We start from the raw sequence: 24397 nt of genomic DNA on the forward strand, positions 1-24397 counted from the left end.
AGACTTGGGGGGTGAAAAAGCGCGACAAGACCCCCCCCACGGTACACCAGTGATTCTCAACCAGGGTCCTAGGGTGCCACCAGGCCCTTTGAAGGGTGCCCTTCCCACAATGCATGAAGTCACCTTGCCTGCAGGGACTGCATCTCCCAGCATGCACCTGGCGGGATCCATCGTCTGACAGGGACTACGGCTCCCATGGTGCACTGGGGCAAGGTGGATGGAGGGAGCCTCTAGCACACATTGGGGAGAGGAGAAGGGGCAGGCTCCCATCCCTGGGAGGGAGCTGGCAGGACCCCGCTGTAGGCCCAGGGAGGGGGGAGGACTGCGATTCCCACAGTGGGAAACATCCCTCCCCCTTCTCCCCACTCTGCCCGGGGTCTGAAAGGCCCCCGTACCCCTCAAGGGGGTGGACTCCAATTCCCACAATGCACCGCAGAACTCGCAGCCGCCATGTTGGGGGGAATTATGATTCCCACAATGCACCGCAGCGCCTCCCATCTTCCATGTTGGGGGAAACTATAATTCCCACAATGCACCGCAGTGACGCCCAGCCTCCATGTTGGAGGGAACTATAATTCCCACAATGCACCGCAGAGCGACCCCTCGCCGCTGCCTCTATGTTGAGGGCGACTATACTTCCCACAGTGCATCGCAGTGACTCCCCACCTCCATATTGGAGGGGAAAACTATAATTCCCACAATGCACGGCAGCGCTTTCCAGTCTCCATGTTGGGGGGACTACAACTCCCACAAGCACCGGACACCTCGGCGGCGGCGGCGGCAGCACGGTGCCCGTAACTCCCGGCAGCCCGTGCACGGCCACTTCCGGCCGCGAGCAAGGCGGCTGAGGGGGAAACTACAGCTCCCAGCATGCAGCACGGCTGCGACTTCCGGCGCTGGGCTGGTCCCCTCAGCAGGGGCCGTGGCCGTGACAGGAGCCGTGCGGGGCGGCGGGGCCGGGGCCCCTCAGCGCGGCGGGGGCGCCGCCATGCCGCTGGGCCGGTGAGGGGGGCAGCGGGCGGCGATGTTCGTGCAGGAGGAGAAGATCTTCGCCGGCAAGGTGCTGCGGCTCCACGTCTGCAGCGCGGAGGGTGCGGAGTGGCTGGAAGAGGTCTCGGAGGACACCACGGTGGAGAAGCTCAAGGAGCGCTGCCTCAAGCACGTAAGGGACCGGCCGCGCGCGCCGCGCCTGCTGCCTTGGGGGCGGCACCGCTCGAGGAACACCCCCCGCCCCCGGGCGTCTCTCACATGCACCCCCCCCCCCGCGTGCACCTGGTTTTGTGTGTGAGAGAGGGGGTGATTTGGTGATCTGATTTTGGAGCGGGGTCGAGTTTGGGGTCTGACTTTGGAGGGGAGGTTGATTTGGGGGTCTGACTTTAGAGGAGGGTTGATTTTGGGGTCTGATTTTTGGAGGGGGGTCTGATGTTGGGGTCTGACTGGAGCGGGGTTGATTTTGGAGTGGTGGTCTGATTTGGGGGTCTGATTTTGGAGGGGGGTTGATTTTTGAGGGGTTCTGATTTTTCGAGGGGGGGTCTAGTTTTGGAGGGGGGTTGATTTTTTTGGGGCCTGGTTTTGGGAGGGGGGTTATTTTCGGGTCTGGTTTTGCGGGGGCAGGGGCTCATTCCTGACCCCAACTACAGCATCGGTGTGACCATGAGTGGCTGGCCAGTCCAACCCCTGCGCATACCATCCTGTGCAACCATCTCAACTGTGCATAAGACGAGCCTGATGCAACACGGCCCTGACACCCGAGGCAGGATCCTGCAGCTTGGCTCCCAGCAGAACGCTGGCACAGCCCAGTGGAAGCCCCCAGCCGCAGCTGTAGGCGGCCCCAGATGCTTTTGGGGAGGCTAAAAATACCTTTGTGCACAGAGCTGAAAAAAGGGGGATTGCCTTGTGATTGTGTCGGCTGCTGCGGTGCTGTGCTCAGCTCAGTCCTCGCTGCTTGTAGCCAGGGGAAAGCGGCTGCGGTGTGCAGTCGGTATTCAAGCATGCACTGTGCCTCTAGTCGGTTGTTTCTTTTGCCACGTCTGTAACGTCCCCCCCCACCCCCCCCAAAACTCGGGGAGCCTTGCAGGCCATGAGTGCTGGTCTCCAAGTGCCGAGGAGGAGCAGGGTTAGGAAGGGAGTCGTTTTGGGCCTCGAGGTCGGGATTCGGGTGGCTGGTGTTGGGTATGTCTGTCTTTTATTCATGGCTGGGGGGCGGGGACTGGCAGCTCTATGCTGGGAGAAAATGGTAAACTGGTTTCAGATGACTCCCTGAAGTAACTGCAGTATCTGTGCATTTTCTTGCTCTGTTTTAAGTGCGGACAGACGTGTAAAGGGGAATTGTAGTGGGGAACATCCTGCAATAGAAATCCTTCCACCTCCAAGATTATTATTACACTATGGATTATGGTGTAAACCAATCCTTTTGCAATGTGTTAATTGAAAAATCGCAGCCTTCAAGCTTTATGATATTCCTGCATATATAAATCAAGTGCTTAAAGCTGATTTTGTTTTGTATGAGTGTGTTAAACCCTTACACAGGAATGAATATAACATTGGTAAAACAAATGTCACAACAGTGCTCCCAAATTGGTGCAGTAATAGTGTAGATTGCCTTTGGGGGGACCAGTGGATTATCCTGATGGCCTCTTGCCCTCTATCCCTTAACTCATTTACAGTTATTCCAATGATTCTTTTAGATAACTGATCGCACAGAAATGAGAAGTTTAAAGGTCTCATTGCAGAAGTTTGGCTGGAATACAAAAGGTTCCTTCATGCTGGTTGGCCCAGTTATTGTGTACATGGTCATAAAGTTAATAATCTTCTTATCCAGGGCTCTACTGGATTGAAATCCTGAAGTTGTAAGGACTGTTCAGACACAAATCTGAAATAATGTGTTGGATCTCAGTGTATGATCACACTTTGCCCCAGAAGATGTCATTTCTGAGCCAAGGCAACACAGCCTAACAGTCTCAGCAGGAGATTGCTGAATTCTAATCCCAGGTTTGGTGAGGACTGGCTGTAGTGACTTGGACAAGTTATTTAACATCTCTTTAAATGATTTCAAGAGTGTGAAGGATGCCCTGTACAGTAGTTTGCACCATCCACGTGTTTCAGAGGTGATGTTTCTTCTGGCAATGATGCAGTTTTAATACAAGAAGTTAAAACCAGAAGTGTATGATTACATTTCACATCCCATAACATAAAATGCTGTTATCACAAACTAACTCATTTTATCCTGTAGACATGCAGTGATTGTATTTGAGCAAGGCTGATCAATAAGCTAAATGCATCCATAGCAGTCACACATGACCCACAGCTACTTATTTTTACACAGCCCCTTGGAATTTACAGGTCTCAGCCTTCAGTATTGCATCTTAATCCAAAAGGCCATCTGTTTAGCTCATAGCATGCTAGGGCCTGTAGTCTCCACAGCCACTCCCATGTTTAAAGAAGGCAAGCAGCAGCATTTGGTTTGGCTTCATCCAAGGTAGATGTTGTCTTCGGGCAAAATTGGGCTGTTTCTGTATGGCAAAATAGGTGTGGGACCATCGCATGCTGCAGAGCTTCTGGAGCATGGTATTGCTGTTCTTAGTCAGCCCCCCTGAATGGTGAAGGACTATCAAAGTACAATCTTTAAAGCCTTTAGTTTTCAGGAAGCTTAACTGAACAGAAGTTTGTACACAATGGGAGTCAGGCCAGAGGACAATTGATAACTTGGCAGCGGTGGCTGATTTCATTCCATCTACTGCCTACTGCTAATGGTGTGATTTGCATAACTATTATGATAATACACTGTCTTGTGAAGAGGAAGAATAGAATTGGAAAAATCCTGAGTAGCTGATGGGCATATTGGGAAGAATCTTGACAGCACCTTTTGGTATCTTAGGTGATTCCTGTGTTCCCGAAAGCCTCTGCCATCACTATTTCAATGAGCAATACAAATGGTTTCATAGATTTCATAGGCATTAGGGGCTGGAAGGGACCTTCTGAAATCATCAGGTCCAGCCCCCCGGCCATAGGCAGGAAGTCAGCTGAGATCAAGTAACCGCAGGAAGAAATATATCCACCTGTTTCTTGAAAGAGTCCAGAGCAGATGCTGTTCTTGTTCAAGTTATGTTCTTTGGCAGTTCCTTTTTTAGATAAGGAAGGTAGGCATTTTTTTCTAGTAAGCTCCAAAGTGCCATTATGTATCCAGATGTATTTTCTTAACTATTTATGGATTCTGAGCAAGTGCCCAGCTTTTAACTCCCTATCTCCCTGCTCTCCTAAGGAGCTTCCTTGTAATGGCTTGTTTGCTTCTGCCTAGAAAAGGGAGGGATCAGTTCAATCTAGAATTTCCATGGGCTGATCAGACAGAGGTGCGTGTGTGTCACCTAATTCATAAGTAGAGATGTCTATTCTAGTTAGCTATGAACCAAGGCCAGTCCTCCAAGCTGATTTGGGTTGTCCATACTTGCCCTCAGTGCTGGGTGTGAATTGCACAGGACATCTTCCAAGATGAGGACCAAAATGTTCCCAAAACCTGGTTTTGAAACAGACAGTTTATTTTCTTAAAGTGACTTTAAGAAAACTCTTTCCACACACGTGCACATACATCTTTATTTTTATCAGAAGGTGGTAAAAGAAGCCTAATGTATGTGAGCTTTACATTTGGAGTCTTGTCACTAAACAAAATACAATAGTACAGAGCAAGCAAATGGCTGTGCAGGCAGAAAATGGGTATGGGGCACAAGTTTTAAGAAACGATACTGAGCCGCTGTAAGTAGAAAGGTTAATCATTGTAATTTCAAAGAAAAAATGGGAAGGTGGAAGTTAAAAAAAAGCCTAATACTCATAGTGCTGCTTATTTCAACAGATCCAAGGGCTTTTATTTACAGACAGCGAGTGTCATTACTCCTATCATTACTTCTATTTTATGTAAGGAAAAACTGTGGCATAGAGGTGAAAAGTAAACTTTCAAAATTGTACCACTGTGTTTGGGCCCAACTTGAGACATCTTAGGCTCTTACTGACTCTAGTTGGGTTACTGAGTGCTCAACATTTCTGGAAATCAGACTCCACCTCTCAGAAGTTAGATACCTTAAACCAGATACCACTTATAAGTGACTTGCAAGAGATCATAGGCTGAGTCACTGGTGGAGCTGAAAATAGACAACAAGCTTTCTGATGCTTTATGCAATAACTGTCAGACCACTCCCTGCCAAAAGAACATGAGGAGAGGAATAAAACTACAAATTGTTGTCTCTGAAATTCAGCATGTGCTGTAGTTGAGGATTTAAAAGACCAAAATAATGAGTAACATGAGTTGTGTGTGTATTTCAGCTCTGCCTCTGACTTGCTGTGTGATCTTGGACAAGTTTTATAGCCTTTCTGTACCTCTGTCTGCCCATGTCTTCAGTGGCTACAGTCATATTTCCTCACCTTACAGAGGGGGTCTGCTTAAGCTTAAGCTTGAGCTTTGAGCTGTTCAGGCAGAAGCCTGTGTAAACTCAAAGTATCAGCATTAAAATATGCAGAAGGGTGTGGTGGGTGCTCCTCATCACACTTCTGGATCCTTTGTAAGACATTCATGTCCTTTAAGCTTCCATGAGTACAGTAGAGAAAAAAAGTGACCATTAGTAAACTAAACATTGCTGTGTCTTAGTAAAGAATGCATTCAGTTGGCTTCTGTTAACAATTTTGAGGAAAGCAAGCAGAGTATTGTGTATAGAGCCCAACTCCCGAGATGCCATTAAAGCATTGTAAGTTCACTGACCGCTCAGACATCTGTGAATGAAGCTTTATTCCCACTTTTTTCACTGCAAAGCCACCAAGCAGGCTGCTGCAAAATCCAAGATTAGAAATCAATGCAAGCATTTAGGCTGGCAATATAAACATAAAATGATAGGTAGTAAACTTCAACTGAGCCCATCTTTCTGTTCCCTTGACATACCCTGGCTTGCCCAGTGCTGATGTCCCGCTTCCCTATGTTCCATCAACCACCACACTTCCAGCTTAGGCTCTGGGGCTCCTCGTCGTTTTTCCGGAGCACTCCCAACATCCTGCCTGCCTGGTAAACCAGGCACAGATCCCAAGGTTCCCCGTATGGCAGTGCTGAGCAATAGTTCCCACTTGGCAGCAGGGTCCAGTGCAATCTTTCTGCTTCCTTTAGTACAGGTATGGTTGTTCCTATGCTGTGTAGGGTATCCCATGCCTCTTTACAAGCTCTCTTCCTCTCTCTGGACATGAGAATATTTGGTTAAGAGTGATCAGATATTCTGTTAAGAGTGGGTGTGCTGCATTTCAAACAGCTCTCCTGAGGCAGAGGTTCCATGCTGTCGCTGAGCCTCCTGCTGGGGTTCTGCAGAGAGGCTGCTGGATTATACTCTGCTGGCTATCATCCTTATTTTCTGTGGCAAGTTAAAGAAGTCTGATGTCTTCGTAATTATACCAGTCTGTGCCGTAGTTCCTGTAGTGGCCATGTGGTGCTATGTGACTACAAGTGAGAGAGAGGTGTTTAGAGTAGTAGAAAGGAAGGACAGAGGTCCACAAGATACTTATTTAGACGAAGCCCACACTATGGACAAGTTTGAGACCCTTCTTCCAAAACAGTAGGTTGTGTGCTATTGGCAGTATTTCCTGTTCCCTCTCAAAGAAGATAGAAGTGCAGCAGATTTGATGGGTGTGTACATACAGTTTTGCATGTGCTGACTAAAAATCTGAAGGTTAGAAGCAGCTGTGGGGTTCCTAGCAAGGTTGTAATGTGACATTAGCTGTTACAAAGCTCTGCACTTAATCAAACCTATTTCTACAAAGCTGTCTTTTTTCCATATGACTTCACTGTAGAGCCGTAACGTAAGGATTTATAAAAATAGCATTCTGATTGGGTCCCGAGGTCAAATGCAGTACAGATATGGGAGCTGTTTTGATTTCTCATAGATTCTCATGCACTCTTTGGCTGTAGTTCTTCAATTAACATGTTGAAAAGGCACTAGTTGAGCTGAAAGTCTCTAAACAGTCTAACGGTGCTAAAACAAATGCAGCAAAAATGTCTTGGTAAAAAACTGTATTGAAAGGAGTGTCATTTGGGAAAGTTTGTCTAATGGACCAACACTTGGAAAGCTCATTTTTGTGAGCAAACTGCATGAAGTCTTGCCCAAGGCTGGCTGCAAAAGGTGTTTTGCTTGGCCACAGTCAGCTGCCTGGGTGATAAGAGTAACCTGGCTTCAGTGATTTGTAGTTTAAACCATTACATTTTCTAATTCCCCATGAATAAGTGAGAAGCATCTCAATACACTGATGTAATGCTTTTCCTGGAATCTACTCTCACCGTTGTGTGAAGATGAGTCAGTTGGAGTTGTGGATTTGTGTTGCTGTTGTCACTATGCTAAAATAGCTAAGGAGGGCTTGAATCTGAGCCCTGTTGTGGAGCTACTTTGGATACGTGTTCAGAGGGTTGGCATGTGGTTATATAGTTGCTCCGTTTACCAAAAGTCAACCTTCTCTGTAGTCTGTCCAGCTGCAGTGGTGCAGACTCTCAGCAGGCATGAAACAAACTAGCTCCATCAAATTGAACTGAATTCATCTCTCTTATGCCAGCAGAGAATATGACCCACGCTGGTAGCTTATTCCTGATGCTTGGGAGCAGTTCTCCATGTTTTAATTGGACTTTCTTTGGAGAAAGAAAGGAATCTGTAATCATGTGCCAGGTTTTGTAAATACCTTTGGCATTTCTGAGCACTGTTGTAATCAGACTGCAGACAGCATATCTACTGCAAAGTCTGAGTTTTAAGATTTTTGTTGCCTAAGGAAAGTGCACTGACATATGCAGTAAAAAAAAAAGTCTTAAAGCAGCTAGAGGCCTAATGCTTTTTTTTTTTTTTTTTAAAGAAATTGAGAAAATGCATTTTCTTTTCTGGTAATTGAACTAGTCATTAAACATTAAATGGAAAATGACAAGAGACTTTATGGTATAACTTCAGTCTGGTGGATAAAGCAGGTATCTTGATACTAACTGTTAATTCCATTGAATTGAAGCAAGATTCAGAAACTCCCACTGCCTTTCTGATCTATAAAACAAGGCCAGTGCTTCAGATTTCTTGTGTTTAGTGTGAGCTGGTGCTTTCAGATTCTCTAAAGGATGCAGTGGTGCAGTACTTGATATCTCTGTAGGATAGAGGCAGAGCTGGCTGAGACCTCAAGGTCATATAGTATGTCTTCCCACCCCCACCTTTTTGAGGCAGGATCAAATATACCCAGACCATCCCTGATAAATGGTGGGTGAAGCTGGCAATGCATGAGCAAATAGTGATGCTAGATTAAGCAGCCAGCTTCTCCATTTAACTCTTTGAAGAAGCCCGCTGGCCATGTTACAGCCTTCTGTCATAGGAAGCATTAGAGATGTTCTCTGTCCTTTTTCTCAGTCTTTTAACTTGAAGGGCTAATTGCTACCCTGTGTGCTGCCACTCTCCTTAAAATCCCCCTTTTTGTCTGAACATTAGCCTTCATGCCCAGAGACTCGCCTGTATTGCCAGTGGGATACTATCTGCATTGTCACGTCAGCATAAATCCACTCTACGTGGAGTATGCTGATGTACTCGAGACTGGAAGTTTGCCCAGTTAAAAGCAGCTCTTAACTTCTACTGTCCTCACTTGCACTTCGCCTGGAGGCAGAAACTCAGTCACCTACCAACACAGAAAAAGACTGCAAAAAAAATGTTCCTTTTAAGACAAAGCTGTTATCTATCAGGTTAGGAATACAGTACCTCATTTCATTAGTGTTAGAAAAACTGCAGCACAGCTATCGTGCTGGAAGTCACCATTCAGTTCCCAATAACATGGACAGTGAATGATGCAGTGACGGTTTTGGTTTTGACCGGTTGCAAGCCGTGTGGTGTTCCAGCTATAATGATCCACCAGTAACGCCCTGCGTTCAAAACTATGTTTCTGTGCAGCATGTGTTTTTTTGAAAAAGCCCTTAGAAGCTCTGCAGATGCACATGAAAACTGTTAAATGAAGGCCAGGCATCCTGGATGGGAGCACCATTATTTTGAAGTGGTGTTTCAGTACTGACCTTATTGGCATGGCCACCTTTTCATCCTTTGTGTGAACATTTTTAAGGCCCTTTGAATCCATTTATCTTTTTGATAGAATCAAACTGTGTGTACACTCTGTTGTGCGATGAATGTTCAGTCACTCTCAGGTTTTCCAAATCACCAGTCAAATTAAGCCTTTGCTGTAATTCCCAAACATTTCTATCCAGTGTTTCTTCTTTCACTTTTGGAGTCATGACCCTGTAGCTGTTGGACAGGTAGCATATTGGTTTCAAAAGGATCACCTGCATGTGGAAGAGTTGTGAGTATTTGCAGTAGGGTGTTAGAGAAAGTTGTTAAGAGCTTAAACAACCTGAAAGAACCTAGATGCTCCGTCTTGCCAGCTGTTAATTTATCTACGTCAATGAGATGGGGCTAAAGTGATTTTACTTTCTTCGGCATATTTTCTGATCTCAGCCAGGGAGCTTGACTCCTCAGAAATAAACCCTTTTTTTTTTTTGCTGCCACAGTTTGCGAGAACAGTTACAGCCAGACACAGCCTTATGTTTCTTTAGCGTATTATGTGCTGTATATTGGCTTCTGGCATATTGTACTATTACTTAAGCTATTAAGAAATAAGTAAATGCTGGCACAGGTTGAACATGGAGTCTTTAATGCAAGGTGCAGTGATTCATGCAGCAAGCTTATTATTCCTGTCCTCTGATGCTCAATATTTATTATCTTCTCTAGTGTGTACCTGGTAGCTTGGAGGATCCAAAAAGCATAACACATCATAAACTGATACATGCTACTTCAGAGAAGGTGCTGACTGATACAAAAACAGTCTTGGAGGAAAACATTCAAGATAAAGGTAAGCAGCCTCCATACATTTGTAACTTGTGATCGATCCTAAAAACATGGGATTGTATTTTAATTGCAGGTGTATGTGGAACTGTGACTACCTTCTTACTTCTTTGGGGTTTGAAGATAAGGAAACCTCTTATAAAGGAGCTGTAAGGATTGGGAAATACATAAACAAGTTTGTGTTTTTTCAAAAACCAAAAAGCCAACAGCACTTAGTCTGTATTTGGCAACACATTTCTACAGAAATAAAAGCCTGAATTCAGTATATGTGAGCTAAATCAGTAGGCCAAATGATTTAAGACAGACTTGCCAAACAAAAAAAACAGCAGTGTTGTATTCTGGGTGCATACAACTTTATCCATTCAGAACTTGTGTGTCTGATGCTCCTGAAGCTGGGTGAAATGGACTTTTCATGATCACTTTCATATGCCTGCTTTTGTATTAAATGGGATTATTTTGATAGGTGAATATGAGTAAGTAAAAGGGAATGAAGCTGAGATGCACTGGATCTCCAAGTCACGTAGTCAAATTCTATACTTGCTGAAGTTTATTTAAATGTCTTGGTGCCAGTGTACACTTAAATTGTGCTTTGCAGCCATCGGTCCAAATGAATCCCTGGTGTAGCTTGGCTGATGCCAGTACTATTGTGGCAGGCATCTAATTGCCCTATTGGATTAAAATGTGAAAGAATGAGAAACAAAGCAAGGTCTGAAGGTTAAAACAATAAGGGAAACTTTTCCATCCATCTTGGGCATCTACAGTTAATAAGGATGGGCACTGCTGGAAAATGGGGCCCTTACATACTTCGGCCTCTGTCTTCCACCTGAAGAACAAGTTGTAATGTCCTCTGTAACAGAGGTCCAGGAGACCTATTTAAACAACTGGTTATTGAAGCACTTACAGACCTTTGAAGATCAATGTTTTGGAAATGGAAAGTAGTAAAAGGCTGAAGGAAAGCATGTCCTGGGACATGAGGGAGCTTTCATACTCAGGCTTTGTCCACCCTGAGGACACATCCATTACAGGCACGGGTGAGCAGCCACCATGAAACACCCCCACTGTAGAAAGTGAGCTGCTGGAAGGGGTCATTTCCCCTTAAATCAGGGCTAACCTCTGCTACTGCAAGTAGCACTGCAGTTATGCAGGGTAGCTGGCCAGGGAGGGCTGTGACTAGGGCAAATCCCAAAGATAGACAGCGTTGTAGGCAGCCTAGCTCTAGGTAGCTTCTCTCCAGTAGCTGGTGTTGTTTGCTCACGCTGCTGCCACATTGTCATTGCAGTGGGCCAGTTATTGTCACTTCCCCCAAACAAGCATCAAACTGGGGGGTGTTTGCCTTCAGTCTTTCCCACAGAAATGTTTTTTCTTGTGAGGGGGAGTCCAGTAACAGGCAGAGTGTAACTATTCAGGAGCCATATTCTGAGCAGGGCAAAGCTGGTATGATTTCCCTGACATCATTTTGCTGTTGCAGTGTAACTGAGGTCAGACCCTTGCTTGTGAGGGTCAGACTTTTTGACTACATCTCTCAAAATAATTTTAAAACCCCCCCAAAAACATAACCCCCAACAAACAGCTTGGATTAAAATGAGTTATCTTTGAACCTTCCTTTCTCTTGGCTACTGCTTTACATTTTGTGTGTCGCTTACTCTGTTTAGTAAACCATTCAGAGCACGTCTACACAAGATGCTACGGCGCAGTAGCTTGTTGCTACTGTGCCATAGCATCCGTGGGCATTAACCATGACAGCAACAGTACTGCACAATAACGTTAAAAAAAACCGCGCAAAAGCAAAAATACTGGTTAAGCAAATACTAAATGAGTGTGAAATAACAACTGTGCAGTCCACCATTTGTGTAGATGCGGCCTGAGCATAGTTTTTGTAAAATGTTTTATAGATGGCTTAATCTTTTGACTCTCTTGCCCTAGTACACTGATGCTGCATTTGGACTGTATGCACCAGTATAATGCAATGATGGACAGCCCACGAATGCTGACAACCATGTTTTAAACCAGAGAAATTCCTGACCGTTCCAATGAAATTAAGTGCAAGCAAAAAACAGAAGCCATCTTTATTGAGCCTTTCTGTTTGACCATTCTAATGTTTTAAAGCAAAAGCAGCCTGGCACTGGTCCCTCATGTTATTCTTGAACATATTCCACTCTTGTTGTTTTTCCAGATGTTTTGCTATTAATAAAGAAGCGTGCGCCCCCTCCACTTCCCAAAATGGCAGATGTATCAGCAGAGGAGAAAGTGAGTTCAAAAGAGTTATGGTCTTCTTATGTTCATTTTTTTTTTTCCTTTTATTGATAGCTGGGAAGAATATAACTGGATACTTGCTCTTTAGTTATGGCGGAAAATGAAGATGAAATAAAGTTAAGAAGATTTGTTGCTCTTAAAGTTTACAGAGAATGCTACCGCACACGGTCTAATATTGCAGTAACATAAGCTCTAGGATAGGATAGGTAGGCTCTGTGGAAATACTCTAGGGTTGATCTTTATATAGGATTTAATCTAATATTAGTATCGTAGGTTGTGCCTTTTTGCATTTCTGTTTTCTAAAAGGTACCAGTTTAGAGTGGCTAGCCATTTCTATTTTCTATCTTCAGAAGGTGAAAAGCCCAGTGTGGCCAAGCAGGTCTCAAGGGCATTAACAGAGGCACTGCTAAAACTTAAATTCCATCTTTAGCATAGGTGGTTATGGGGTTCCCTCTAATCTGTGGTGTTAAGCACACTTCGGCACTGGTGATAGAAGAGTTGACACTACCTCTCCATGTCGTTACAAACAACCTGATCTATCTGCTTGCTTCTGTCTCTCTTTCTCTTTCTCACTTCTCTTGTGACACTAGTTTCCTGTCAGTATTTGTATTTGCCTGTCTTCTTATCCATGGTCCTGTGGTGCTGAGTGTCAGCCTTAGGAGTTTAAGGCATAGGACTGGAAGGTATCTCCAGGGCCATCTAATCCAGTGGCCTGCTATGGTCCAGTGTTGGACAGTAAGCACTTCTTGAAAGTTTAGAGTGAGTCCAAGGCGTTGTGTTTCCCTGGATGGTATTTACAAGCAGTGCAGTGCTTTGACTAGTTACTATATAAGATATTCAGTGCTGTGTTTGAAAGGAGTGTTCTATTGCAATAAAACCAAAATCATTCCTATCCAGCAGGAATTCACAGCAGGCGGCTGAATTCAGAATAAGCCATTTGACTGCATCTTTTCCATCAAAGGGCACCACTTTTCCAGTCAGCTTTGAGCTCATAGCTGGTCCTGTGCAGTTCATCAGACAAATACCATTCTTTGAAATAAAAGTTGGGATATTGTTTGGGGATTTTGTTTCCTTGATTTGGCCCTGTAAATGCAAAGTGGTTTGCACTGCTAGACTGTGGTTTCCCTTAGTTGCAAGTAGCAACATGATCCTCCATTTGCTTGGGAAGAATGTGGAACTGCAGATAGCTATGCCTCACTCCTTTTACTCTTTGGAATACTAATCACAAAAATCTGATCATGCTTCCTTTTCTGTAGAGGAAACAGGAACAGAAAGCTCCCGATAAGGATGCTATTCTCAAAGCAACAGCAAATCTGCCTTCTCGCAGTGTGGATCGCACAGTGGCCCACCACAACATGAGGGATGTAAGTATGGGGTTTCATGTTTAAGTTGCATGTTAAATCTAGAGTTCTGCCACAGGAACAGCATTAGCTCACCTTCACTAAAACTTGAAACGGATGGCAAATGTAGGGCCTGCATCTCTGTTCAAAAATAATATTTTTAAAGGTTTCTTTCTTCTTATACCAATAGCTTGGATGATTTAAAACAGCCCTAGAAAGATAGCATTGATCTTGTCCCTGTTTCTTTTTACTTTTCATATTTCTCTTACAAGGGAATAAGATTCCTAGGGCACCTGTACATGAGCAGCAAGGCTGCTCCGATGCACTGTAATTACCACGCTCTACAGCAGACTCCAGCATCTTGTGTATCAGCATAACAGTGGGGCACTTTTAACTAAAGTTTGTCGAATGAGCTTTAGTTAAAGCAACCCTGCCACCATTTTTAGCACGATACAAGAGATGCTCCAGGCGCTTTAATTATCGGGGCTCTTGGATCTGCTCTAATTAAAGCATCCACCCCACCCCCCTCAACTCCCAGAGCACATGTATAAATGCCCCCAATTTTCACTTTCAGGATCTAATGTACTAGTATAGTATCATTCAGCTGGAATTCAAAATTCTTTGGGGTTATGATTTTTTTTTTTTAAAGAAGTGTTAGATCTATGCTCCCTTGCTTCATACATGCTTAATCTGAAACAGACCTCCAAATGTGGAAAATGTTACATGTTTTGTTCTGTTTTCGCACAAAGAAATTAAAAATGACTGTGTCTTCATGTCTCCGTCTATCTTTATAAAGAAGATTTGAACTGAAAGTCCAGTGCAAATGCAAACTGTGTTCCCTACAGATATATTTCTTTTATTCCCGTATTTTTGGTTATACTTCATATTAAGATCCATAATGTTAAACAGTTACTTGTTTGACAGGTCACCCAACTGCTTAGAACAGTCTGTAATGCTTTGTGCTGATATAAGCATAATATCTATTGATCAGTTAGTAAATACATTGCATGTGTCTAGATGATGTTGGTTGGCTGAGCCAGGTTTCTGGTTCTTTTTGTTGTTATTCAAGTCTCTCTTTTTCAGAGCTCTAAGTTTCCACTGCCTTGTCTTCAACGGAGAGGAAGCATTGCTTCATGTTTCATATTGCCATGTGCTTGACGTAGCCTCTATCTACATCTTCCTTGTTTGGGGCACTTAAAACAAAGCTGGATAAAGTACTAGTACAGGGAGTAATTTTGTCCAAGGCAGAGCAAAGATGGGGTGGCATGAAGGAAGCTTATGCAGCTGTCTTCTCTGCTGTACCTGTTCTGAGAGTGCATTCTGCTGTAAAATAATTCAATAAAATATTGAAGGTTAAAAAATCAAATATGTCTTTACCATAGTCTATTAATGAAGTGAAGATAGAATGTGTAACACATAGCATGTTTAGTGACCAATTCAATCGGTCACTTATGAGATGTTCTAAAAGAAAAAATCTCTATAGGAGGGGGAAGTCCTGACCCATCAGTATGGGCATGTATTTCACAAGATGTAAGCATTTCTTGGGCTGCTTGTACTTGAAAGAAAGGGGTGCTAATCAAGAGAACTTATTTCAATAGGAGTAGGGGTTCCACTTCTAAAAAGGGCTTCCTAGTATCTCTGCAAAGCCTGCTTGATTGTCTGTCTCCCCCCTGTCCCCTCCTTACAGAGGCCCTTGTAGTGTTGGGACCTTTCCCTGTGAAGAAATGAGCTTTCTCAGTATCATTTTCTTTTATGGCAGGAAAAGCAATGCAGGAAATCAAGCTTTCAGCAAGGCATTTCTTGCCCTGTGTACCACTGCACAGGAAACATGCCAGTGTTTTTTTGTAGGCTAAACACAATGAAAAGCAAAGCCATAATGAAACAACCTTCTCCACAGGGGGCAAGGGCATAGCACAGATGCCCTAACAATAGATATATTAAGAGAAGATGACTGTTGGTAGCTTCCTGTATAAATGTTTTGATGGTTTCTTTTCCTGCAGTTCCAGACAGAGCTCCGGAAGATCTTGGTTTCACTGATAGAAGTTGCACAAAAATTGCTAGCACTGAATCCAGATGCAGTTGAGCTATTTAAGAAGGCAAATGGTATGAACATATCCCTACCATGTTTTATGAAGCAGACCTTTTAAAAAGTATTCAAAGACATGTTTGCCCATGTTATTGAAAGCATGTAGCCATGTCTCACAAATTATGCAGGTTTGGGATGGGATCATTGGGACTCATCTGGGGACTCCTGATTGACAAAGAAAGTACTATTGCATGTTGAAATGATACTTAATCACAAGACATCAGTGGTGAGGCTTGCGTGTAATGGCACACAGTCTTGCTTCTAGTTAAATAGACCTGCCCAGGTAGCAAGGAAGTCTTTTTCACCATGGCTTGCAACATGGAAAGCTGTTGTAGCCAAAGCCCCAATGAAAGTGTAGGTGAGCAATCCAGCATTGGCAGAGAGCTTTGGAAAAGCTCTATCTCTGACTTGATATGTTTGAGATGAGAAAATCAATGCTTCTAACTTAACAAATGTGGTCTTGGATGGAGCAGGCTGGGAGCTGTAACGTGACCATGTTGTTGTTCGTAGCCATGTTGGATGAGGATGAGGAAGACCGAGTGGATGAAATAGCCCTGCGACAGCTCACAGAAATGGGGTTTCCCGAGACTCGAGCTGTCAAAGCCCTTCGTCTAAATCAGTAAGTATGCCCAGCAAACTACCAGGTTGGCAATTAATGAGGCTACCCATGAACGTTATTACTCGGTGTATTTTCTGTAAACAAACAAACCCGATCTTTATTTGAACCACCTAAAACAAGACTGGATGAAGCACTCTAGTGCATGGAACAGTCCTATCCAAGGTAGAGTACAGGGGATGGTGTGAAGAAAGCTTGCACTTCTGTTTTATGTGCCATACGTGTGCTGAGAACATGGCCCGCAGGCTGTCAGTCTGGCACTGTTTACAAGTATTGAACTCTCAGTTTAGAACCCCTTACTTTCTAAAGAAGAAAAATCTAACCCATTTTTAGAGCTGCTTTAGACTTCTTATTAATTTCTAAAGAAGTTATTTGTATCCAGATAGGAGTATTGAAGGCTGTTTTCTTCTCCTGTGGTTACATAACTTTTTATGTTGTACTAATCCAGTGTTTGATTTTTTTTTTTTCCCTTTTTTTTCCTCTTTACTTTTTCCCTACCATTTGTCTCCATTTTCCCCTGCCCTGAATTTGTGGCTCACCCAAGCTTCACCTGCTTTATAGCAGATCATGCAGATATTGAAACTATGATCAGAGTGCTCTGTTGGTCTTTTCAGGAGTGGCTTTTTTTCTTTTCAACTAGGTTCACTTGCAAATATGGGCTCTGTTCAAGGTGTGGATGCCCTGCCCTTGTTCCAATGCTCACGTGGGCTCTGTGATCCAGACTTTGGGAAGGAAAGGTCCTATCTCCTTCTTATACCAAAGTGACCTGTTGCTCCCAGTAAACTGTGCAGTTGGAAAATATTCGTCTCTATATTTTCTTATTTCTTTTGATCAGAAATAAAATAGGTAATAACAGTGATACTTAACCATGATCATGTCTGGGTATCAGAATGAACTCTGAGCTATGGTTTCAGGTTCTGCACCAACTTGGATAGATGTTTATTTTCTTTGCCATATTAGGGTTTTCTCTACAAATCCAAACTCTAGGGAGTGACTTGATCTCTGACACTGAGGTTTTGCAATGACGCTGAGGTTCTTTCACTCCCTCAAATGTGTTTGAAAGCACTAGGTTAATGTTGCAGTCAGATTTGAACCTTGACTTTTTCCCTACTCGGCAACTTCCGTTCCCCTCACTGTAGCTCCAGAAGAGGCTTCCTTTGGTATCCATTATATTTCAGAAAGGTAGTGTCTGAGAAATTGCACCAAAGTTCTTTTGTAACCAAATGAGAGGAAAACTTCAAGGAAGGGCATTCATATTTTGGGATTTCACTGATATTACGAGTTAGCAAATCTGGAAGTTTCAGGAGGAAAAGCCAAAGGTTCTGTCAGCCGGATGGTTCGTTACTTGTTGAGCTTTGCTGACTCCTCATGTTTCTGTTAATTTTGCCGTAGTATGTCAGTAACACAGGCCATGGAGTGGCTGATTGAACACGCAGAGGACCCCATGGTTGATGCACCACTTCCTGGTCAGACCTCCTCAGAAGCTGCAGCTGAAGCAGGCGCTTCCTCTGCCGAAGCAAGTGCTGGGCCTAGTTCAGAAACCGGTGGTGAAGAGGCCAAGGATGAGCTGACAGAAATATTCAAGAAGATCCGCAGGAAAAGAGAATTTCGTCCTGACCCACGAGTATGTATTTAACTCTTACCTCTCTGCATAACAAGAATATTAGAGCACCAGCAAAGTTCAGATAAGGCACTGTGCATCTTGCAGGGCCTAATATATATTTTGCTGCTCTGGCAGAATTCTGGTGTCTCTGAAACAGAAAATACTGGGGTCTGCTAGAAGACCATCAAACTATCTAAAGCCATACAGCTGTGCTCCAGTACTTAAATATTGATGCATTGAACGTAGGACATTGCACCTGATATCTTTTAAATCTCCTAGCACAGACTTCTGTAACTGTTCTACTCTACTCACTGAAGCTGGAGGAAAGATTGTAGTTATATGTATTGGTGAAGAAGGGTCATAGGATATGTGTTACAGTGTCTTAAAGACTCTAGCTGTGCAAATTAACAAAATAGCAGTAAAGTGTAATCTTGAGATGTTTGCAGAAGTAATGGGAAAACTGCTGTTTATCAGAGGTCAGTGAAACAGTTAAAAAAAAAAAAAGAAAGAAAGCTGATCCCTATTCGAAGCTATTTATCATAGGAGGAAAAATGTGCAGATGTGTGTGATAATTTCCCCTTAAATGCAGTAAAAGGTGCTCTTCAGGATTCTGCTTTTACAACTAAAGCAAGAATATCCAGTTCCACTCCTGCAGCTTCAGCGGGAATCCAGCCCAACTTACTAGCTGATGAGACAGGTGTGAAAATTACTCATCGCTGAAAATGAGACTTTTAAAATTATTTGCGTGTGTGTATCTAAACGTGTAATTTTCACAGCTGCGTAAGAAATCTAAGGAGAGGAGTAGGTGCACTTATTACCTGTCAGACCGTGGCACGTTGTCCTGCTTGAGGCAAGTTGATTAAAACATCACATACATGGACTGAAAGGAATAGTAAAGCTAAGTACCAAACTGGAAGCTTTCTCATAATTTGCATAGACTGGAAGCAAAGAGCTCGGTGCTCTTCTATTCTCTTGATAGGTTTGCACTGCACAGCGCAGCATATGGCTGGTACCTGAGCTAGTGGTAGTGCCACTTCAGCACAGAGCAACTTGCAGACCTTCTTCTAAGAAATGGAGTAAATTAGCCTGAGTGGAGGTTTGTGTAACCATGATTCCTGCTTCTGGTACCCGAGCAAAGTTATTCAGAGGTGTCTGAACATCTGGGTGCAGCACTGCACAGGGTATCAACATCTTCGGTTGATCCTGAGTAATGAGTTAACTCTAGATTGTCCACTGTACTTGAACAGAATTAGGTCTGCAGGATCCAAACAGTGCCCTCTGCGTCCCTTACAAGTCTGTAATTATTCACAGGGTCTTTCTCTCCTTCCTGTTTCCCAAAGCACTTCAGATTAAGGTTTAAGGGTTCTCATTCCTCTGATCAGTATTCTGAATTGTGTTATAGATAGCCAGCTGTTTTGAAGAGATCAGGCTAAATGCACTTGTTTGCTGTTTTACAATCTGTTTTAAATGTACCCACCAATTAGTGGATTACACATATACTTAGGATTATTTATCACTAAGTAATCTGGATCCACCCTGTTTAAATGGTTTACTTTCTAAGGTTTAAGGAAGGTTATCGCTGCGTAATATCTCTATTTTCTACAACACAAAAAAATCCAGTAGTAGCAGTGCCGGGGGTGGTGGAGGGGGTGCAAGCAGGTTGACCTCCCTGGGTGCCAAAGCAAAGGGGCCCCAAGAGGTGCTGCTCAGCTGGGGTGGGGTGTGGGACAAAGCTGCAAACAGCTCATTTGGGGACAGGGAAAAGTGACTCCCACCACTACGTCCACTCCCAGGCCTGCATGGGAGTGTGTGTGCCCCCCCAGATCTGTGCATGGGGCAAGGGCAGGCTGCCACTGTGGGGTTTGCCCTGGGTGCCAAACTTAATTGTTGTGCCACTGAGTAGTAGGAAGTGGACTAGATTCAGATTAATGTGAAACAGATTTGGAATTGCTGTTTGGGCAGCACCACAAATATGTGGAGTATTTGGCTTCAGACCACAACTAAGAGAGGAAGCTCCTTTAAAGGTAGTGGGGTGAAGGTCAATAGCCATGATATCACCCTTTGAATGGAATGATGGGCTTCTTACCAAAGTAGATGCACCCTGTAGCTCAGTCTCATGAGGGAGGTGTTCACAATACAGGTACCTCTGCTTTTCCTAGTCTGTTTGTCTTTCCAGCATGTACATAATTATCCAATCCCTAGAAACTGAGTAAAGGATAACAATGTCTGAAGAGGATTATGGCATATGAGAAGTGACTGCTGCAAACTGGAGCTGCCTTTGTCATAGTGTCAATGAATGTTTTGAATCTGAAAGTGGCTGTCAAAATCTGTTTAGCTATACAGACTCACCCCTCTAAAATCAAGGAGAGGCTGAACCTGTGGGTGTATACTAGGTAACGAGGGAGAGTGAAGCATGTACTTTCTGTTTGCAAGTACATACAAAATGAGTGCAAAAGGAGATGCTTAAGTTAAAACAATCTGTCCTCCTAGACATTTTCTTTAAGCTTTAACTTTCTTACGAGATGGCGTCTTGCTTTCCTGCAAGTCCTAAGTCTCTTAGCTGTCACAGTGCACAGAAAAAAATGAGTGCCATGGCTCGTATACTGCACATGCTGCAGTAACTAAACCCCTAACAGATTTAACTGAAAATAAGCCATCTGGTATTGTCCTCTTGCAGGTAATTAAGGTGAGGAGCAAGAAAAGAAGTAGTGTTAAGATGAGTTCCCACCCCCTACCCCAAACATGTTTTTTGTAGGGATTACTAGAGTCAAGTTCTTTTATAAGACGTTTTGCTTCCTTATAGGTAAATTTTTTTTATTAGTGTTTTTACATTTGCCAAACTGCTGTGTCAGTGCTGTACCGTGAATACCTTTGTCAACAAGGTCTCTATCACATCACTTCCAGACCAAGAGCTGTAATGGGTGAATATTATACTGTAATGGGTGAATATTGCAAACTTTAATTCAACTTCGTAATGTAATTCCTATGTAATGAGTGGTTTATGTACAGTCGTAACAGGGCCATCTGATGCTATTTAAGAAGCAACTTGAGTATAAAATAATCCCCCAATATTCAGCATTGTCTGATGGTGCATTAGCAACTTCTTTTCTGAGCTCAAAGAGAAGACCCCTTCCTGAAGATGAATAGACAGTGCTTTCTAAAGTGGCTACCCTTAAATTATAAAGGAACTTTTTATAAAATAATTCTATTTAGAAAGAGTGCTCTGATAACTGAATGACTGTATAAAACACAGAGTTATTTAAATTTGTCAAGCCCTGATGGAACTGGAACAATATGTCAGCAAATGTACCGAATAAAGGAAAGTTGGAAATTTAATTTAAAAACATGTTCTGAGAATTTTCTGCTACAGAGACCAAAGCAGTATGCTGCCAAAAAAAAAAAAAAAAATCCAACTTTTCCTGCATATGTGTAGGAGGGTTGGAGAGCAGAGGTAGCCATAGCAGATAGTGGTTTCAGCTGCCAAAATAATCCCACAATTGTGCTGGGCCAATGAAAGGATGGCTGCATCTGGCACACCGCTTAAGAGATGCTTGTGCCTTCTTCAGTAAGACCGTAGAAGGACCCTTCCTGTAAACTGCATGACACGCAGCAGGATTTTCTTTCTTCCTTTATGTTGTTGAACAAGGTTCTTTGGGTAAATCTGATGTCTTTTATTAGACCAACTCAAATAGTTGGAAAAAAAAGTTTTTTGCAAGCTTTTGGGTACAAGTACCCTCCTTCAGGCTGAGGAAGGACTCTTGTTAAGCACTCACCATAGCTCAACCTCTTCATCTCTGAAAACAAGCAAGCAGTGGGCAACAGTAGGCAAATAAAAAGAAGCCCCGAGCAGTAAGGAAAAACAGCATTCCATTTCTTCTCACCCAAATGAAATGCTATTGTAATTTAAGACATGAATAGCTTCTAATAAACGCCACAGTGCTGGGACCATAAACTGTCCAAGAGAGACAAGCTAAAATTAATTAAGATTGGTAGCGGGATTTAATTCAGTTTTAGGATTCTTAATATTTACTAACTGGTCAATCTCAAGACTGACCAGTTAGTAAACATTAACAATCCTAAAACTGAATTAAATCCCACTACGAGTTTTAATTAACATTAGCTTGTCTCAAGACTGCTCATAAAATGGCTTCTTTTTAATACCTATTTAAAGTACTTCTTGGTTTTTAAGACTGTAGTTTAATGTGAGCACTCTTAACTATTTACCAAGTATTCACTTCATCCAAAATGGAGTGAACAGGACTTGCTGATTGCTAACAAAATGACTTTAGCTGTCCAGAAACTATTTAGGTTATCTACGATATGCAGACCTAAGGTATAACTTTACCTGGGTTTTAACTTACCTAGAGAACAGTGTTCCTAACAAAGGGTCAGATGCTTTCACAGGTGTTATCTTTGTTAAAAGCTCTTCAAAGAAACTGACATATGCTTGGTGATTGAAGATACCCATTGTTTTGGGCTGTTTTTGATGCTGTTTTCCTTTCTTTTATTAATAAAAATCATCATAGCAACTAATTGTGGCTATTGTGCTAATCTTTGGCTCTGGTTTCCAGGACAGCAAAGGAAAGAACCTCACATAACTAAAGTGCCAGGAGTCACAGCCTTGAATTGGCATGGAAAGAAGCAATTAGGATTTAGCCTGCTGCTGCTGTGCTGCTTGACTACAGCTTTGGTATTTTGGGGGGTAACATAAACTGCTACTTGACAGCTTGACACACCCCTTTCTGTCCCACCAAAAGGCCCTGTATAGAAGACAACAGGATGTTGTTTGTTCCTGTACATGTAGTGGCTGCTATAGACCAAGTTAAATGTTGCGTGTAATGAGCTGTGTCATTTGATTTAGGCCGTCATTGCCCTGATGGAGATGGGATTTGATGAAAAAGAGGTGATAGACGCACTCAGAGTAAACAACAACCAGCAGAATGCCGCTGTGAGTTCACTGTGATTTTTATTCCATATTGTCTTCTGAGTTGAGAATTTTGGTGGCCAACCTGGATGGTGTTTTGGTCACTTCAGTCCAAACTCTGTTAAACTGCTTGGCTGCTAATAGACCGGTCCCCATGTTGACTGATGCTGAAGCAAATGTTGCTTAATACTAGGCACCCTTCTAGCTAGATGAAACCACTGTGGAAAGTAGCTGCTTCTGGGGTGGAAGATGGCAGCCAACCAATGCCTAATGTGAAGGGAATGGTTTCCACATGAAAATTGTTCAGATGAAAAATTTTGGTCAGGGATATATATGTGTCTGGTTTTTTAGGCCCGCCTTTGGAAGCTGTGCCACATGCTGTGAACAGCAGGACCCCATAAGAGTATATGCTGCCTAAAAGAGAAGGCCTGAGTTAAGATAGCCGCTCCTGAAAGTTGAATCAGTGAGTGCCCCTTCATATTCAGACTGGGAAGTCCTGGAGACTTTTGGTGTAGGAGACTGACTGTTCTGGACCAAGCAGCAGGCCCGCAGGCTGACCTGTATAGAGACACCTCACCTGCTTTTTTTAAATCCATGTGCCTGGTGCATTTTTTGCTGTCTCAGACGTTTTATGGCTATGCTCCAAGAGGCAGGGGGAAGGGTGCTTTAATTAGAGCAACTCTAAATAAAGTGCCCGGAGTATCACGTGTATCAGCGTCCCCCTCCTGAAAAATGGTGGCAGGGGGCACTTTAACTAAAGCCACAATTTCTCAGTGCGGAGATGCTGATGCACATGACACTGGAGTCTGCTGGAGTGCAGTAATTACCACGTATTGTATGTATTGTATTGTAATTCGAGTGTATCAGAGCAGCCTCTCTGCACGTATATAGGTGCCCTCAGGTGCTAGACCTACACCCAGTGACATGCAGGACTTCTGCAGTCGCCTTCAATGGGAGCAGCATCCCAATGAATAATAGCTGATGTGTTTAATACATGTGGTTCAGTCTTTCAAGCCACACACAAGGAGAAGTTATTTGTCTGGAATGTCCTAACTTGCGCCTTATTTATCTGAGAGATTAGATGTGTTACCAACTTGCATTTTAATAGAACTGTTCCTGACTTTGTCATGCCTGCTGGGTTTTTTTGTTTTTTTTTTTACAGTGTGAATGGCTGCTGGGAGACAGAAAGCCCTCTCCAGAGGATTTAGATAAAGGAATAGACACCAACAGCCCTCTCTTCCAAGCCATCCTAGAAAACCCAGTGGTACAGTTAGGACTAACAAACCCTAAAACGCTATTAGGTAAGTATGTCATGGGCTTCTGGCAAAGAAGCATCACCTTTGCAGTAGGTAACAAATGCAAAGTACTATAACTGTAGTGCAGTTAGCAATATGGATGCTATTACTGTTTCCCCTTTAGTCGGACTGAAGGCTTGTTTTTTGCTATTGTGTATTGCTCTGTGGGCCTTTCTCGGCTTGAACACTTGTGAGACTACCACAGATGTGACCCTGAATTCCAGGGCAATTGCTGCTACCTGGAACACTCTGAAGCCCCTGGGTATTCATGAGGATCTGAGAGACCCTTATCCACATTTTGGCAAGAAAATTGGAGACCTGTGTTTGAAATCTTCAGTTCCTTGTCTGCAAATAGTGGGCAAGAGAGAGCATGCTGCAGTACAATTGCTGCATAACTCCCTGCTGAGTGGGCAG

General features: G+C 43.4%; 1 protein-coding gene across 1 annotated transcript in view; it reads left to right on the forward strand.

The window, feature by feature from the left end:
- The first annotated feature begins 922 nt into the window (after window positions 1–922).
- Window positions 923–24397, forward strand: part of UBAC1 (UBA domain containing 1) — a 31492-nt gene continuing 8017 nt past the window's right edge. The window contains exons 1-9 of the mRNA XM_019540949.1: window positions 923–1162; window positions 9753–9873; window positions 12040–12113; window positions 13376–13483; window positions 15460–15562; window positions 16056–16164; window positions 17554–17785; window positions 22626–22712; window positions 23851–23989. Coding sequence (XP_019396494.1) covers window positions 1025–1162; window positions 9753–9873; window positions 12040–12113; window positions 13376–13483; window positions 15460–15562; window positions 16056–16164; window positions 17554–17785; window positions 22626–22712; window positions 23851–23989 — 1111 coding nt within the window. The 5' untranslated portion in view covers window positions 923–1024. The remainder of the gene's footprint in view (window positions 1163–9752; window positions 9874–12039; window positions 12114–13375; window positions 13484–15459; window positions 15563–16055; window positions 16165–17553; window positions 17786–22625; window positions 22713–23850; window positions 23990–24397) is intronic.

Source organism: Crocodylus porosus, unplaced genomic scaffold, assembly GCF_001723895.1.
Source record: "Crocodylus porosus isolate Cpor-Errol unplaced genomic scaffold, CroPor_comp1, whole genome shotgun sequence".
Classification (NCBI taxonomy): Eukaryota; Metazoa; Chordata; order Crocodylia; family Crocodylidae; genus Crocodylus; species Crocodylus porosus.